Here is a 17,352-nt window from a genome sequence, read left to right as displayed (position 1 = left end):
ATCATTTCCTGCTGTCGGACAGTCAGCGAGGGGATAAACTGTGTATGCAAACATGTGGAACTTCCTCAAGTCAAACAATATGCTAGAGAATCAAAGTCACTTAAAAACCTCCAGGAATCCCAATTTTACCTCCAAAGCCTTTAAAGTATTATAGCTTGAAGAATAATACAGCTGCCCGAGTACTCCTTCATCTGGAGTAAATTAAAGCCAAAGAGAAACAGTTTCCTCGTTGGCAAGAAAAGAGGATGGAACAGATTCAACTTTGTGATCAGCAGAATCACAAACAAACAAATCATACTGAACCGGCCACATATGCATACGGAAACACACACACTCACAAATCCTGTTGCAAGCTATGCTCTTCCTATCATCATCTCTTTGGCCCTCTGAACCTCATGTCACTGCAATTTGCCATGCATAAGAAAAGGTTTAACTCTACAGTTTTAACAATGACTCGGATCAAGATAGAATTAACTCTCCTATTTGCTCTATTAGCAGAACAAATCCACTTTGACCAGGGTTCAGAAACAGGCATGAAATCCTGCATAACTGAATTTAGTCTTGTTTGTATCAAGATCAGTTTAGAGAGGAGAGTAAAGAATCACTGACACTAACTGTTGTGAAAGCTGGAAGTGAATCGTGCGTGTGGCTATCCACAAGCCTCCGAGATATAGGATTAATGGCTCTGTCTCATCACGGTTGGTAAATCAACACATTTACGAGAACGTCTTACCCGCAGTGTCTGTTACATTACTCTTAAGTAAGAGCAACAACAGCTAAAGCAAACCAGTTACACTTGTTGGTTTCTAGGTCAGAAACATGACATACTGAAATAAAAACAAAAAAATCAGAGTTAGTCATCATTGAGGAACATAAGAGGAAAAGACAGGAAAAGAAAACTAAAAGAGGAGAGAAGAGGGGAAGAGGTGTTGTTGCCCATGTGTTGGTGTGTTGTCCAGATGTTCGAGTAAACAAGCCTGTGACCTGAGGTAGGGCTAACTGATGAAAGGGATCGCCATAAAGCATCATTCCATGCAAAGTATTAGGTGACTAACACTTTTGAAATGAAGTTCAGACCTCTTTGCTTATTCCTCTGTGGTTTGAATATGACTGAAGGTCATGTTGTAGTCATTAACAGTTTTTCTGTGTTACTAAAGATAGTGCGCATTCTAAAAATCTCCCTGCAAATGTGTCTGTGTGTGTGTGGCCGCGAGTCTCTGTGTGCATGCAGAGTGCAGAGTGTGTGTATGTGGGATGTGGTGAACCAGCAGTTTTGTGACAGGGGCTGTAGTATGTGGGAAGCTAAAGCACACATTGTATGATTTTAAAGACAGATTGAGCCGTTACATGAACACTGTTTACATGTGAATGACTCAGAAATGCTGAATGCGACAGCCACGGTAAGTCACCCGCAAGTAGACAACACGCAAACTCTTGGATGGAAAAGAAAAAGACAGCTATGTGATATCATTACTGTAAATACTACTAACAGAAGAATGTGAGGGGAAAGTCTGTGCCTCTAAATATGCTGATTGGTGGGCACAGAGGGACTCGAGGAATTCAACAAACCAGTGAAAAGAAATGGATTTTTGGAAAAAGAAACTGACCCCCACATGCCTGGAATAATGGTTGAGTTTGTGGGTTTTATGATAACCAAAACACACAAATAAAAACATTGTTTTCAAATGGCCCATGTGGTGGAAAAGAAGAAAGTAAAATGCTTATTGAGCTCATCTGCAACACATTTGTCCTTGACCATCCTGACCGAATGGTGCTTTCATCTGACACAAAGAATTTAACGACTCTGTGGTGTGGACAGCTCAGGGCACTTGTCATGCCATCTCCAAATTTAATTATGCACTATTTATTATTGTAATGAAGAGACGAAATCAAGCAAAAATTAATTCAGGAGCTATGACTAATAACTTCCATCAGGGATCCATTAAGATTCTTCTTCTAAGATGGGCATCTGTGCAAAACAATTTGGTGACCTACTTCTAAAACTTAATCACATAAATCAGATATTGACTTGGCTGCAATTAATAATCCCTCTCCTGTCCCCGGTAATTCAGTTGTGTTTTTGATGGCGTTTAACAGTGAGATAGGTGGTATTTCCGGCAGAGCACTTCCCTGAGTATTTCATGGCTGCAGTTACTCCAGGATTACATTACAGCAGATTACAGGGGGCGGAGGAGACCAAAGGGTGCGCTCAGTTGCAGGCGCGCACACAGAAATGACTCCCGTCCCTCTGCGCCTCAGACACAGTGGGCTCATCTGTGGAGTCAAACTGGAGGACTACTGAAACTGAATTTGGACTTTTTACTCTTTTGTCGGGATATTTACATTTACAGGTGCAGCAGTTTGGTTTTCTACAGCTGTTGACGCACGGTGAAGATAAACGTAGGTAAATCAGATATTTATTTTTCCCCTAATGCCTACTATCAATGCAACAGCCTGTATTATGTGCTGGTTATTACAATTTTATATATAGAAAAAATATTTATCATCTTTGCATAATATTTTTGCACGTTTTACTTTATGCCCAGTCTTACTACAAGTGCTCTAATCAAAACATTTTCCTTAATACCAAATAAGAATATATAAATGCATATGCATTCTAAATGTATAAAAGTTGTACAAATGTTATCTGCTTTATGGGATAATAGAATTTCTATCTATCTATCTATCTATCTATCTATCTATCTATCTATCGTTACTCATAAGTTTCTATAACACGCTGTGCCTGTCTGTCTCCAGGTGGGTTTCATTAATGGTCCGGGACAAAGTCTAGCCTCCCCCTTGTCCGTGCAGCTGAATCCCCATCCCCGTGCACAATGAGCGTGTGTGGCTGCAGCGCCTCATACCTGCGGAGGTGGCTCCTGATGGCTCTGTTGTTCTTGGCTGCCGCGCGGCCGTCGAGCGGTGACTGCCCCAAATCATGCGCCTGCTACGTTCCCACTGAAGTGCACTGCACCTTCAGATACCTGACCGCAATACCTGACCATATCCAACCAGCTGTGGAAAGAATTAACCTCGGGTGAGCTTTCGATTTCTTTCCAGGTTTTAGCGTACTGGAGAACTGCAGGTACTCTGGGGGGAGAGTCGTTTGATTGATTTAAACCACAGACTGTCAGGGTAGAAGCAGGAATAACATTACACTGAAAATAATGTTAGCTACTGCCTGTTTAAAGTTTTAACTAACTTAGTCTAGAGACCGTCACAGGTAGCAGGGGCGTTTCTAGGATTTGGGACATTGGGGGCTTAGCCTGAACTTCTGTAGGGGGGGGTCCTCCCAAAGATAATGATGTTGATTATTATTATATTATTATTATCATTATTATTAAACAAGCTATATTGTGATGCTTCTAATGCACCCCCTTTTTGTTTGTATATAAGACAGAAAGAAAATAAGAGCATACAAATAAAAAAAAAAAGAAGAGGGTTTTTTTTTTTCAATTTTTTCATCCATTGATCATTACGGTAGCTTGCACATCTTAAATTTATGATTTTAATGGGTTAACAAAGAAAGCTAAGCTCAGCTTTTGCAAAAATCTCTCTTAACTATATGTCGGTGAAGATTCTCAGTCATCCAGGTCATGGTAATCGTAAGTGCTAATATCGTTTCTTGAAGACGTTTCGCCTCTCATCCAAGAAGCTTCTTCAGTTCTAAATGACTGGTACAAAGTTGCAGGCTACAAACCCTGTGTGGGTGGGAACCCTTGCAGAGTCGTAGGGGTCTCTTAACTATAGCTCAACAGTTATTAGCTGTAACACAAATTTAATAACCAACAGCTTTCTCCTCCTCCCAACTGGATTAACAGCTTCTGAATACTGCTGGAGCAAAATTGTCTCTCTGGTTGGCCTCCTGCTCTCAAGGAAGAGCTCAAGTCCCGCCCTATCTTGTAGCCACTATAGCTATCTGCTGTGCCATCAGTAAGCCTCTCAGAAATATGACATGCAGTGCTCCAGTTAGGTGTCCGCTTTTGTGTTTCTTCCTCTTAAGTGTGAATGTGCATTTAGACACAGTATATTGTGAAACACATAAAATAGATTCTGTGGGGCTGTTCTCCAGGTTAACATTTTGTTAAATTACCTTACCTGATGGTGATAAAGGAGTGTGGTATTAAGTTTGTCACAGTGTTTCATCAGAGTGTCAGTTAAAAAAAACTAAACACAAGCAGGGTCTAAAAAGTTTTATCCACAAATTTCAAAGATAATCCACACCTGTGTTATCCCCCACAGGTGTTTTCACTTAACCTGCTTGATTAGACCGTTTCTAAAGGTATGATTAGACCAGCACATTTTACACAAAGTGACCTCTTTGTGTTCTTTTGTGATCACACTTTCAGTACTGTGTTAGCATGTAGTGTTTAGTCTGTGCCCCGATTCATGTCTTCAGTTACCTGTTAGGGACTTCAGTTTAAATTAAACCTGCAGAGAGGCCTAATCAGCCAGTTTAACTCAAAACCCTGTGTGAAAGTGCAGGATCCTTAACTGAAGCATCTCCATACTTCAAACAAAATCTTCTTGGAAAATATGTTCAGAGTGTACACAAAAAAAAAAAAACTATAGGACAGTTGTCATTAAGATATTGTTAAAATTGCTAGATCAGGGGTGTCCAAAGTTTTTTGAATGGGGGCCAGATAAAACAATATAAACACACCTGGGGGGCCAACTGATTCTTGCATCAAATGGGTTTAAAAAAACAAGAAATGAAGTGAGACAAATACAACCATTTTCATCTTTTAATGAACTATTAACTGTATGATAGTCCTATCATTGTGAGGTGAAGGGTAAAAATGCAAAGTGATCTTGCTCGATTAACCATTATTGTGTAAAGGGCCACATATGGTATATTTAGAAAGTCAAGCCGAGGGCCGATTAAAATTGGTCTGCGGGCCACAATTGGCCCCCGGGCCAGACTTTGGACATACCTGTGCTAGATGAATATTACAGTTAATATTTCCTGTCAAATGGAGTGATGATGAAAGTAACTGATTGCTTTGCTGGAATGGGCATCAAGTATTAAGCTTGTGCAGCACTGATACTTAATATATAATATTAAAGGAAATGCACACCTGTCATTCGTCTATTCATCATCTTAGACCTCTACTCATGACTCTATGTGTATTTAAAGACTGTGCTTAATCGAAATCTCCCAAACTTTAAATACCTGTTAGGGCAGAACATTTTAACAGTAATATTTTCTTGTAAGAACATGCATAATGATGGCATCCTCAATCATGTACAAGCATAGCTCTCTCATCTTCAACCTGAGCAGAGGTCTAATGTGTAAACACTTGCGTGGGTGTGCAGGGCTTTAAATGAGACTGTTTTCATTGTCCATTAATAAAGTAGTGTGTAGTACACTTGAGCTGATAAGCTAATGTTTCTTTTTCATGTCTCTGTTTTTAGGTACAACAGTATAACTGTCTTGAGAGAAAGCGATCTTTCAGGACTTGAAAACTTGGAGTTGTTGATGCTGCATAGCAACACTATCCACAGTATTGAGGACAGAACCTTCCAAGACCTCAAGCCCTTACAGGTAAAATCATGTGTTTGTCAAACTCAAATTATACTGCTGCCCTCACAACATTTAATGGTATCCCTCAGTAATGTGCTGTTGGGCGTTAGCATAGTTTTAAGTCAACATTCTTTTGACAAACAACTCTAGCTTCTCAATCATGTTCTGACAGGTCCTGAAGATGTCCTTTAATAGAGTAAAGGAAATCAAGAAAGAGACGTTCAAAGGCCTGGAGAGTCTCCTGAGACTCCACATGGATCACAACCACATTGAGTTCATCAGTCCAGAGGCTTTCTATGGCCTCACCAAGCTACAGTTGGTCCATCTGGAGGGTAACCACCTCCAGCAGCTCCACCCAGACACATTCATCACACTGAGACACAGCCAGGTGTTCAAGGTGTCCTCAGTGAGGAACATCCACCTGTCAGACAATCTCCTCACCACTCTGCCCGCAGATATTTTCTCGGGTTGCAGCCAGTTAGAGAACCTCTTCCTTCATGGCAACCCATGGACTTGTGATTGCCGTATGAAGTGGTTTGCAGCGTGGGCACAGAGGAACACAGGTGAGGACTGTGTGTTTGCCTTGGAATAGACTGAAAGCATTTAGAGATGTGTACGGTTGTCACATTTTTACATACAGTACAAGTGAAGGGAACCCCTGGTTGGTAAATGCATTAGTACTTTAATGGGTTATTCTACACAGACTTAAAGTGACATGTTTTCCTCCTACAAATTAATAGTGTGTGGATTTGAATCCAAAGCAAGAAAGTTATATCCAAGAGAAACATATAAATCTTTGCAGAGATATCACTAGAGGCAGGGGTGTTATCTTCCTCCCCTCATGAGGGCCTCAGGTAACACCAGTGGCACAGAGGAACAAAAGTTATGCCATTCATTCATGACTTGGCCAATGTAAAAGTCAACTCATAAATTGCAATCCTGTATGATGATGATCTTTTCTGGGTCACAAGTTTTACTGCTTCGGTTTGGCTGCTCCATAATGTGGAAACTGTAAATGTTCTTTTCTTACATGCAACCAACTTAACGCTACACCACTCGATTTAAATGTTTCCAGGTGTGCTGAAATGCAAGCGAGACAGGAGATATCCGAGAGGCCAGCTGTGTCCTGTTTGTGAAGATCCTGCCTCTTACCACAACAGACCTCTATCCCTTCTCTCCAGTGACGCCTTCACTTGTGCCAAACCCTGGATCGAACCCCATCTAAAGTTGAAGAACATCACTGTGGATGAGGGAGACTTTACTCCAGTATCCCCCAAGGACTTCATTGCCCCATTAGGGTCCATGCAATTGAACCTGACTGACCAGTATCACAACGATGCCAGTCTATCCTGCACTGTCCAGAGGCCCTCTGCTTTCGAGAACTTGACACAATCCTTGGAAGTGGAGGAGGCAAACAATGTCACTGTGATTACCACAGTCATAACAACATATTTGGTGTGTAACATTGACTATGAACACATACAGCAGCTGTGGCAGATCCTGGCCACCTACAGTGACTCTCCCATGACACTGGAGAGAGGCTTTATGCTGGCAAGAATCCCAGAAATGATATTCAGATATAGTCAGATGAAAACAAAGGAGGGAGAGGAAGGAATTCACACAAACATTGTGGCTGACATTAAAGCCTCCCCTGCATGGTTGATGCAGGGAGAGATAAGCTTTCAGCTTGACCGCACTACTACCACTTTCTCTACTCTGCACATTAAGTACCAGTCTGCAGTCAACCTACGTGTGGAAAACACAGTACCCAAAAGGGACCGCTACTCCTGGACCATGATCAAGCGAGATAACCAAACCAAGACTGAGCACGCTGTAGTCACAGGTGGGAGTTAGAGATCAATGCTTAATTGCTGATTTGACCTTCACTTCAGTCTACATTAAGCTATTGTTAATTTCCTAAATGATGCATAAAAATTTACTGATAAAAATTACCTTTTTATTGATTTATTTTTTTGGACATAGGTGGTGTGGTGCAATTAAACTGTCAAATCCAGGGTGAACCAAAGCCTTTGTTGGAGTGGATTTTACCAGATGGAAGTAAGGTCAGAGCTCCATACTCCAGTGAGGACAGGAGGATCATAATCACTGCTGAAGGGAAGCTTACTGTACGAGGTGCAGATGCCTCGGACACTGGCCTCTACCGGTGCATCACCACAAACTACCTGGATGCAGACATCCTCATCTTTCGAGTAACAGTTCTGTCTCCTGACGTGGAAGAAGCTGAGGTCAACGGTGTCCAACTCTCAAGGCCACTGGGTGGAAATCTGGTTTTGGACTGTAGCTCTTCAGGAAGTCCTGAGGCCTCGGCACAGTGGGCACTCCCTGACCATTCAGTTCTGGATAAGTCTCAGGGAAACAGGAAGGTGTATGAGAATGGAACCTTGCTGATTCAGGGTCTCACAGAAAGGGACAGAGGATTTTATAGATGTTTGGTTTCTAATCACATGGGAGTTGATCTTCTTGTTTCTCAGGTAACAGTGACTGGAGAAATGTCTGAAAAGATGACTGTTTTGGACAATGAGGGATCAGGGGTAAAAATGGAGGACAAGGTTGACCCTAGTTTGACTGAAAACACAGTCACACTCAACGAGATCCCCTCTTCCAGCCCCTTTGACAAAACTAGTCAGGAATCCAGGACCATCACATCAGATCGACCTTACCCCAGACTCAGGTCAAGGGGCAGGGGAGGTGCTGGAGGTAGGCTGGGACAGAGAAGGAGGGGGCCAGTAAGCAACAGACGCATCTGGGGTAGTAGGGTGTTTGATAAAGCTTCCAGGAAAGTGGATCCACAGAAATTTGCTGAATATTTGAAAAAGGCTCAAGATGGATCAAGAATAAAGACTGGCACAAATGAGGGGGAAAAATATGAAGACTCAAACACTGGTCTTTCTGGTGATGGTGAAATTGGCTCTGGTGATGACCATGGTGAAGATCATCTCATCATTGTGCCAAGTACAGTCAAACCAACTACAGATGATCTACAGAAACACAGAATATTTGGACAAGAGAACAAGGAGCCTGAAGCTGTAACAGACACACAGGCAGGTCAGAGTAGTTTGATTGATTTTAGTCAGGTGACAGAAAATACAAACACACCAACAAACGAGTTGTATATGCAGTCAGATTCTACACCAATTAGGTCGACATTTATACACCATCCAACAGAATGGGATGAGAGTCAAAGTGATGCAGTTACACCTTATAATAAAATTTCATACAATGCAGACCTTTCTAGTTTTGATGAGACCAGTGATTCTTATACCCTGGAAAGAACTACCAAGCCAGATTCAAACAGGCGCCCAGTCACTCTCCAACTTACTGTGACAGACATGTCACAAGAAACTCAGCTCCAGTTCTCAGGAGAACAACCTGCAGAGCCAGAGACATCCACTGGAGCGGCGCTATCATTTACCACAGACCCTCATGTCACTCCCATGAGGGATGGCCCAGGCCCAGTGGAGCTAGTCGTTCACACATCCACAGATCCAGAAAGCCAGACAACATTCACAGCAGTCACAACCACAGAGAGGCAGCAAGATGAGATAACCTTCCACACTACCCAGACAATCAAATCCCCCCGCCTACCAGCAGGATCCACCATTATCTCCCAGCAGCAAATACATATCATCCCACGCAAGAACGGCAGAGGAGGGGGGCGCAGGAGGACCTTCCAAGGCCGCAGGAGGATTGTTAAACCCAACAGGATCACTGACATACAGTCCTTCATCAATAAACTTAAACAGCCCTCTTTGAAGAAGGAAGGGAATGCCACTGTGCCTTACAGAATTGAGTTGACCACAGGTAAGCAACCTTGTTTTCATAAGCAAATAGAGCCATTGTTACATTTTTCTGCCATTGTTTGGTGTGTGGTTCTTCAGCTGATATTTTGCATATCTGTGTTTCCTTTTCCTTTTTTCTTTACTTTTCCCTCAGACTGTGACTGTGATGAAGACAAAAAGAAGGCAGCAACTAGTCATCTGCAGGTGGTCAAACCAACAGCTCCCTCCAGCTCATCTTTGCACATAACAGAGAGACCTGCCTCTTATCAAAAAACTGCAGCTTCTAGTTCAAAAGCCCCCTCCACCCATACCGAGTCGAGGTCAGAGGCTTTCAATGACTACATAACCTCTGCTGATGCTCCTGAGTTTGACCCTACAATAGATCCATTTTTGATAGACAAAAAAACATCAGCCTCCACCACAACCACTACAACAACAGCCTCTAAGGTCATCCGTGGAAAAATTCCATGGAACAGGCTGTTTGGAGGCAGAGAGAGAGAAGATATACTGAGCAGGCTAAGGAAGCCACCCAAAAAAACCTCAACTACAGCTGAAACTACATCAGCAACCCCAACCACAACCCCTGCTGCAATGCCCACCACCACCGCAAACTCACTTTCTGAACCTGAGACTCTGTCCCCATCCAGACACACACAGAGCAAAGAGGGCTCATTAGATGATGACTATGGAGAATCTTCCTCTGTAGATTTTGAGTCCACAACACTGGGACCCAGCTTTCACTATCAGAGTACTACCAGCCCATCCTATTACTCCAAGGCTGCAACCACTGTGGAAACACCACCAGAATCACAGACTCTACCCTCCCCACCTACTGTCAGACCACCTTCATATGAAAAACCTGATGACACCTTATCATCTGGGTCTGGGGGGCTACCTGATAATTGGTTTGTGGTCAGACAGAGACCTGGTGGGACTAGAGGACGGCAAGGGCGAAGAAGAAGGCCATTAAGGGGTAGGAGACCTTTCAAGAAACCTGCAATCACCAAATTGCACCCTACTACCACAGCTGAGGCTTTAACTACAACTATGGAAGCTACAGTGGAGACTACTACACTACCACAATGGACTGTTTCACTCTACAAGCCCCTTTACATACCATCTAGGAAAGAGGACAGAACTCCAGTAGTTGTTTCCACTGACCATACGTCAAAGGAAGAGACTGACTTATATGAGGAATCTGACTGGAGCACATCTAGCAATTCACCAGCCTATACTACAACCAAAACTCCATTAATCCCTTCCACCACACTGGCCCCCACCACTACATTCATGCCAATTACCACAAAAGTGCCCTACACAACAACTCGGACCAAAGTCCACAGCAATATCAGACCACCAACACAGCGGAACAGTGGTTACACCACTCGCAGGCCGCCAATGAGGAGAATCAGACCTACTGTGCAGAGTAGTGTTGCCAGAGACATTGCAAACAAAGGCCTTGACATACTGGTCATACTTATAGGTGAGCAGGGAAACATTAACGGCCCTGCCCCATACAACAACATAGGCTCACACAATGCCATCACTAGTGTTTATGATCATGTCACTGGCAATGAAGCTGGCTTTGAACCCACTACAGAGGCCATGACAAGCAAACCTAAGATAGTTGGGGGCAATGCAGCCAGCTTCACTGTGTTATCCAACTCAGACGCGTTCCTGCCATGTGAGGCTGTTGGAGACCCTCAGCCAAGAATAACCTGGAAGCGCCTCTCCCCAACCACAGGTAGAAAACTATTTCATCAACTGTTATCATTTAGAAAAACACAACATCTACTGTAGACATGATTCAGGTGTAGGGTACGAATATTTTAAAAAGCCACATAAAAACACAACAAATTCTCACTCCCAACTGGTCAAATACTGATGCTTGGTCAGTGGCCCTAGACGTCAACCTATGACATTCAAGGTACCCCTGCAGCGTCAGTATTAACACTGAGGGACAGTCAATTTACTCTCAACAGACATTGTGCTTTTTCCATAAAAACTTCAGCTTTCCTAAGAAATGTAAAGTTTCTACTTGTTAACGCTTTGGTTGACATTTTGTTGTTGTTGTTAATCTGTATTTGTGTCAGTAATGTTGTAAATATTCTTTTAGGATATTTTTAAGTTTAATGTTTCTTAAAAGAAATTCTCTTTCTCATTCCTTCAGGAAGCAGTGTTACAGTTAATGGGAGGATGGGCAAGTTCGAAGTGTTGAGCAACGGCACGCTGTTGATCCAGAATGCTAACATTAAGGACCGTGGCCAGTACGTCTGTCTAGCTGAGAATGATCATGGATCAGACAAACTCCTCGTCACCCTCTCTGTGGTGGCCTACCCCTCACGCATCCTGGAGCCTAAATTGCGTGAGATAAAGTCTCATGCAGGAAATACTGTAGAAATGAAATGTAAAGCAGAGGGTCGGCCCACACCCATGATCTCCTGGATCCTGGCCAACCGAACCCAGGTCAGGGGTCACAACACGGAGAGGGAAAGGGTATCTGTATCTGCTGACGGGACTTTGGTCATTGAGCAGGTGTCTGTTTATGACAGGGGTCATTACAAATGCATCGCCAGTAATCCAGCTGGAGCTGATACTGCAACAGTCCGACTGCAGGTGGTGGCAGCTCCCCCAGATATCATAGAGGACAAACGGCAGCAGGTGAAAGTAGGTGTTAGCCAAAACTTGTGGCTACCCTGCACTGGCCAAGGCAGCCCTCAACCTACTATTCACTGGGTCCTCCGTGATGGATGGATGGTGCGAGCCGACAGACCTGCCCGTGACACAAGGATATCAGTGTATGGGAATGGAACCCTACACATTAAGGATGTGACTAAAGCTGACAGTGGTAAATATGAATGTATAGCTACCAGCTCCACTGGCTCAGAGAGAAGGGTGGTGACTCTGACAGTAGAGAAGCAAGAGTCTGCACCTCAAATAGTGGAGAAATCCCAGCGCATGACGCAGTTGTTCTTCGAGGATCAGCTAAGACTCAACTGTTCAGCTATAGGAGACCCCAAACCCAGGATCATCTGGAGGCTGCCCTCCAAAGCTGTGGTGGACCAGTGGCACAGGTAAAAGTTCCTCTGTCAGTGGTAGTAATACACAAAGGGCATAGATGGTAGCATTTACAGGGAATTTAGGAGTAAAACCTAAAACAGACATTGCTAGTGAGGAAAAATTAGGGGGTGCTGCACTGGGTCAATACACGAGGTGTTTGTGATGCTGAAATGAAAAAAAAAAAATCACATGGAGACTTTACAGCTTACTTAGAATGGAAGTCCATTGTACTAGTTAGCAGTCTGAAAAGCAAATGAGGCGCTCTGATGGGATGATAAAAAATGATTCTAAATCCACATTTCAACTTAAAAAATCCTCATTGGGGTATGATTGCTAATAATTTGGACTTTCACAATTTAAGATTTCCCCAAAATAGAACACCTGACACTGGAAATATATGTTTAAGAAAAGTGGATTGAAGGATACAATATATATTTTAACAATTTGTATGATCTCTCCCTCAATGCAAAAACAAACAGCCAAAAGCAGCTGAAAGCTTGTTATTTTCAAGAAATGCATGACAATGCAGTACTAGTGGCCTTGGCTTGGTTTACTGGTCAGTTCATAATATCTTAAGCCTTTTCAACCTCCCCAGTGATTTTATGTACATGTTTGTGTAAGTAGTTAATTCAGCTTTCTTCTTTTTATTTTTTGATGATTTGTAGGTTTTCTTTGCAACCACAATGTTCTCATTTAAGTTTTCTTTTATGTGGTTTCCTTTTATTTTATAGCTGTAATAAAAAAAAGCATTTGCTGTTATTACAGACATCACTGTGATGTGTGAAAGCACAAGACACGATGAAGAATTTAATTATTGGAGTGCACAGCAAAAATCGTGTCATAGGGCAATTATTTTTCAAGATAAGTTCCTAACAACAACAACAACAACTCTCAAAAAACATGGCCCAGGAATTAAAGTATTTGCAGAATTCTCAAAATACCAGTTTTATAACAGTACAGAAACGCATACAGTGATATTATATGACTCATTGACCTTGTCATGAATGAAAAGTGCTCACTTGTATTTGACAAGGCTTTATTCTGTCCTCCCAGAATACTAAGTCCAGTTTTCTGTCATGTATTTTTCCAGGATGGGCAGCAGAATTCAGGTCTTGGATAACGGTACTCTTATTGTCAGCTCTGTGAGTGATAAAGATGCTGGAGACTATCTCTGTGTGGCACGAAACAGAATTGGTGATGATCTACAGCTCATGAAGGTCAGTGTGTCAATGGAGCCTGCCAAGATAGAGCCCAAACTCTATGGAAAGAAGCAGGTACCTTATGGTAAGGACTTTAAAGTTGACTGTAAAGCCTCAGGAATACCAAAGCCAGAGATCTCTTGGGGCTTACCGGATGGTACAGTGGTCAACAGTGCTTTTCAGTCTGATGCCAGCAGTGGAGGAGGGCGAGCACGGAGGTTTACACTTTTTGACAATGGAACGCTCTACCTAAACCAGGTATGCAATTGCATGTCATCTTATTTTATGAAACACAAAAAAACTTTTCAAAAGATTTACATCAGTGTTTTGTGCTTCTCCAGGTTGGTATGTCAGAGGAAGGGGACTACACCTGCTATGCTGAGAACCAGGTGGGCAAGGATGAGATGCATTTACATATCACCGTAGTGACCGCTGCCCCTAGGATACGTCCAACTAGCCAGACATATGCCAGGGTGAAGCCTGGAGGCAACATCCGCTTTGACTGTGAAGCACTTGGGGAGCCCAAACCCAAAATCCTGTGGATGCTGCCCACCAATGATGTCATTGCAGCATCTAATGAACGCTACCTAATGCATGTCAATGGCTCCCTGGATATCAGGGATGTGAAGCTTATCGATGCTGGAGAGTATGTTTGTATGGCTCGAAATCCTGCTGGGGAAGATAGAAAAGTCTACAAGCTTGATATAGAAGGGAATCCACCAGTGATCAATGGCTACCGGCAGAACAGGACTGTAATCAAGGATGTGGCAGCTAAATACTCTAGGAAATTAATAGACTGTAGGGCTGAGGGCGATCCCACACCAAGTATCACTTGGATTATGCCCGATAACATCTTTCTAACAGCACCATACTTTGGTAGCAGGATTAGTGTCCACCATAATGGGACATTAGACATTCGTAATGTGCGGCCGACTGATACAGCTGAGTTTATCTGCATGGCGAGGAATGATGGAGGAGAGGCCGTAATGGTGGTGCAGCTGGAGGTGAGCAGTGTCCTCCGAAGACCAATCTTCAAGAACCCTTTTAACGAACGAATTGTGTCTGGAATTGGAAAAACCACAGTTCTGAACTGTTCTGCTGATGGATACCCATTGCCAGAAATCACTTGGACTTTGCCGAATGGAACACGGATTACGGGTGGTCACCACCTAGTTAACAATGGGACTTTAGTCATCTACAACACTGGCAAAGAAAATGCTGGAAAGTACCGCTGTGGTGCCAAGAATTTAATGGGTTACATAGAGAAGCTTATAATTTTGGATGTTGGACAGAAGCCTTACATCCTGACAAGGCCTAGGGGCATTATACGTGGTGTGTCTGGAGAGCCTCTCTTCCTTCATTGTCTATCTGATGGGAGTCCCCGACCCAGAATCTACTGGACCATTCCTGGTGGCCACACTCTTACTCGCCCTCAAGTCCTTGGACGCTACCAGTTACTAGAGAATGGTACTTTGGTTGTTCAGGATACTACTCTCCACGACCGGGGGAACTACGTCTGCAGGGCTCGGAGCGATGCTGGGGAGGCTGTGCTTACCATCCCTGTTATTATCATTGCCTACCCTCCACGGATCACAACAGGGCCACCTCCTACTGTGAGGGCACTGACCGGAACACCTATCCAGCTCAACTGTGCCGCCACTGGGATCCCCAAGCCAGAGATCACCTGGGAGTTGCCCGATCGTACAGTTCTGTCAGCAGCACAACAGGGTCGGCCTATGGGTAGCGAATTGCTCCATCCTCAGGGCACACTTATCATTCAAAGGCCCAAAGCCTCAGACTCTGGCACATACAAGTGCCTGGCCAAGAATCACCTGGGTACAGACTCAAAGATCACATATGTACATATATTGTGAGACAAGACTGAGGGAGGGCGGTGGCAGATCCGAATGTAAACATTGACAGACACACAGTCATTTGTGTCTGCAAGGTACAGTGCATGTTTTCTCACATGTGGATTTGTGAGAATCAGGGCTCGTGGAATATTGTTTTTAAAAGTGACAAAAGTGGATTAAAAAATAAACAGAGCACAAGGAGAGAAAGGAAACAGACATTTTATAGGGAGAAAAACATGTTTTTTTAAACTGGAAAAGCTAGCCTGGGGCCAGTAGTTGTTATTGTAACTTTGGGACTGGGGGTCTGGAAATTCATAGGTGGTTCTCATTTGGGGTAGTTCTCACGGGAGCAAGAAGGCCAGTGCATAGAGGCAAACTTGAAGTGATTTCTCTGACCAGGCGTTGCTGGCCACACATAGGGATACCATTACAGCACATACAGAGACGGAGAAAAAAAAGTGTAATAGATTGAAAGAGTGAAAATATGCTCCCAAGAGGCTTTTAACTTCCTTCAGACGCTGGTCAGAAGTTGTTGCTGTCATGACACATTGCTTTGTCATTTTAAAGCAAATGAAAAAGACAACAAGCAGTGTATATAGTAAAATATCTTTCAAGAGCAATTTGTGGAATTTAACAGGAAGAAAATAGATTTTTTTTTTTAAATATATGAGGCTTGTTTTACACTGGATACATACCTGCATGGACGGTACAATGAACTTCTTTATTATGCTTTTTATATTTTGATGACAGTTTAAAGCAGATTCCTTCATGTCTATTCACAGTGCAGTTCATTGGTCAAAAAACCCAAAAACAAACAAAACACACTATCAATCTATTGTGTTGTACACAAGAATGTACAGTAATGTTATACATTATGCTAATCTGTAATAATACAGTATATGTATGTCTATTTGTAGTATCTACTTTATCAAAGTATGGGAGACAAAATGAAATTTAAAAGGAAACAGAGTCCATGTCTTTTCTTAATGTTTTAATTGCACTATTTGATACACCAGAATCTTTATAATTAGATTAATTAGATATGTGTCACATATATATATATATATATACATATATATATACATCTCTGCTGAAGTTACACAGGAGCAGTAGTTATTCAGCTATTATAATGCTGCTGTAATGAAGGTCATTAGGATTATCTAGTTGCACCTCACCCTACAGGAGGAGGTCATGCCTCTGGCTGCAGTGGAAATCTTCCAGACACACACAATTTTTTTTAACTCTCCAGCTGTGAAAACAGTTCCTTACCTAGCTCTTCAATGCACAAGACCCAAGGGGGAGCCTTTGATTTTCATTTGTGATTGAGTGCTGATTTTACTGCCCTCCTGCAAATTAGACAGAGAGATGAAGGTGGATGCTGAGGAAGACAGGGGGGACAGAGACATTCAGTTTTTAATTAAAATATGTATGTAATTGATTTGGTGTAATATTCCTGTTTCCAAGTGTGTAGTCTGAGAAAAGGTAGCAATTTTACATGCAACACAAAAGATAAATTAACAATGGTGAATTAATGCCCTTGAGATATGGTAAAATTGAGATGGTCTACGATATAGCAGTGTTTGCTCTCTAACTGCTGAAACTAAACTCTTTTTCATGGTATTCATGAAGACAAATACCCCTCTATTCCTTAAGGGCAACAACTGGAACCAATTTCTTAGTAAATTGCACCAATTGTGAATTACCTATAATGATGCACATTTAAAATAGGCTAAAGCTTCCTTTTTGCAAAGCCAAATAAATAATAATGTGACTTCTGCTGAGGTTATATCTTTTTACACTAATGAGGGACACAAGACAGAAAACAGAAAGACTACATTAAATAAAGGAATTGATTCTGTGTCCCATAAGATACAACTGTAGGTTGATACAGAGTTACACTTTTAAATCCATTACAT

The 17,352-nt window shown here is 42.5% G+C and overlaps 1 protein-coding gene across 3 annotated transcripts; it reads left to right on the top strand.

The window, feature by feature from the left end:
* Positions 1-2,246: 2,246 nt before the first annotated feature.
* Positions 2,247-16,451, top strand: igsf10 (immunoglobulin superfamily, member 10). 3 transcript variants are annotated; one of them, XM_050068258.1, is made up of 10 exons: positions 2,247-2,400; positions 2,758-3,037; positions 5,416-5,545; positions 5,697-6,087; positions 6,600-7,367; positions 7,508-9,346; positions 9,479-11,068; positions 11,495-12,398; positions 13,475-13,841; positions 13,925-16,451. In XM_050068258.1, exons 2-10 carry the CDS (start codon positions 2,835-2,837, stop codon positions 15,455-15,457), a joined length of 7,725 nt encoding a protein of 2,574 aa, XP_049924215.1. In that variant the 5' UTR covers positions 2,247-2,400; positions 2,758-2,834; the 3' UTR covers positions 15,458-16,451. The 3 variants fall into 3 exon arrangements, with proteins under 3 accessions (XP_049924215.1, XP_049924222.1, XP_049924207.1); XM_050068265.1 differs by having other exon boundaries at positions 2,247-2,404; positions 13,475-13,601; XM_050068250.1 differs by having other exon boundaries at positions 2,247-2,404.
* Positions 16,452-17,352: the final 901 nt, after the last annotated feature.

This window comes from Epinephelus moara, chromosome 2 (genome assembly GCF_006386435.1).
Source record: "Epinephelus moara isolate mb chromosome 2, YSFRI_EMoa_1.0, whole genome shotgun sequence".
NCBI classification, from domain to species: domain Eukaryota; kingdom Metazoa; phylum Chordata; class Actinopteri; order Perciformes; family Serranidae; genus Epinephelus; species Epinephelus moara.
Note: the sequence above shows the minus strand (reverse complement) of the source record. Positions and strands in the feature narration are given on the sequence as shown.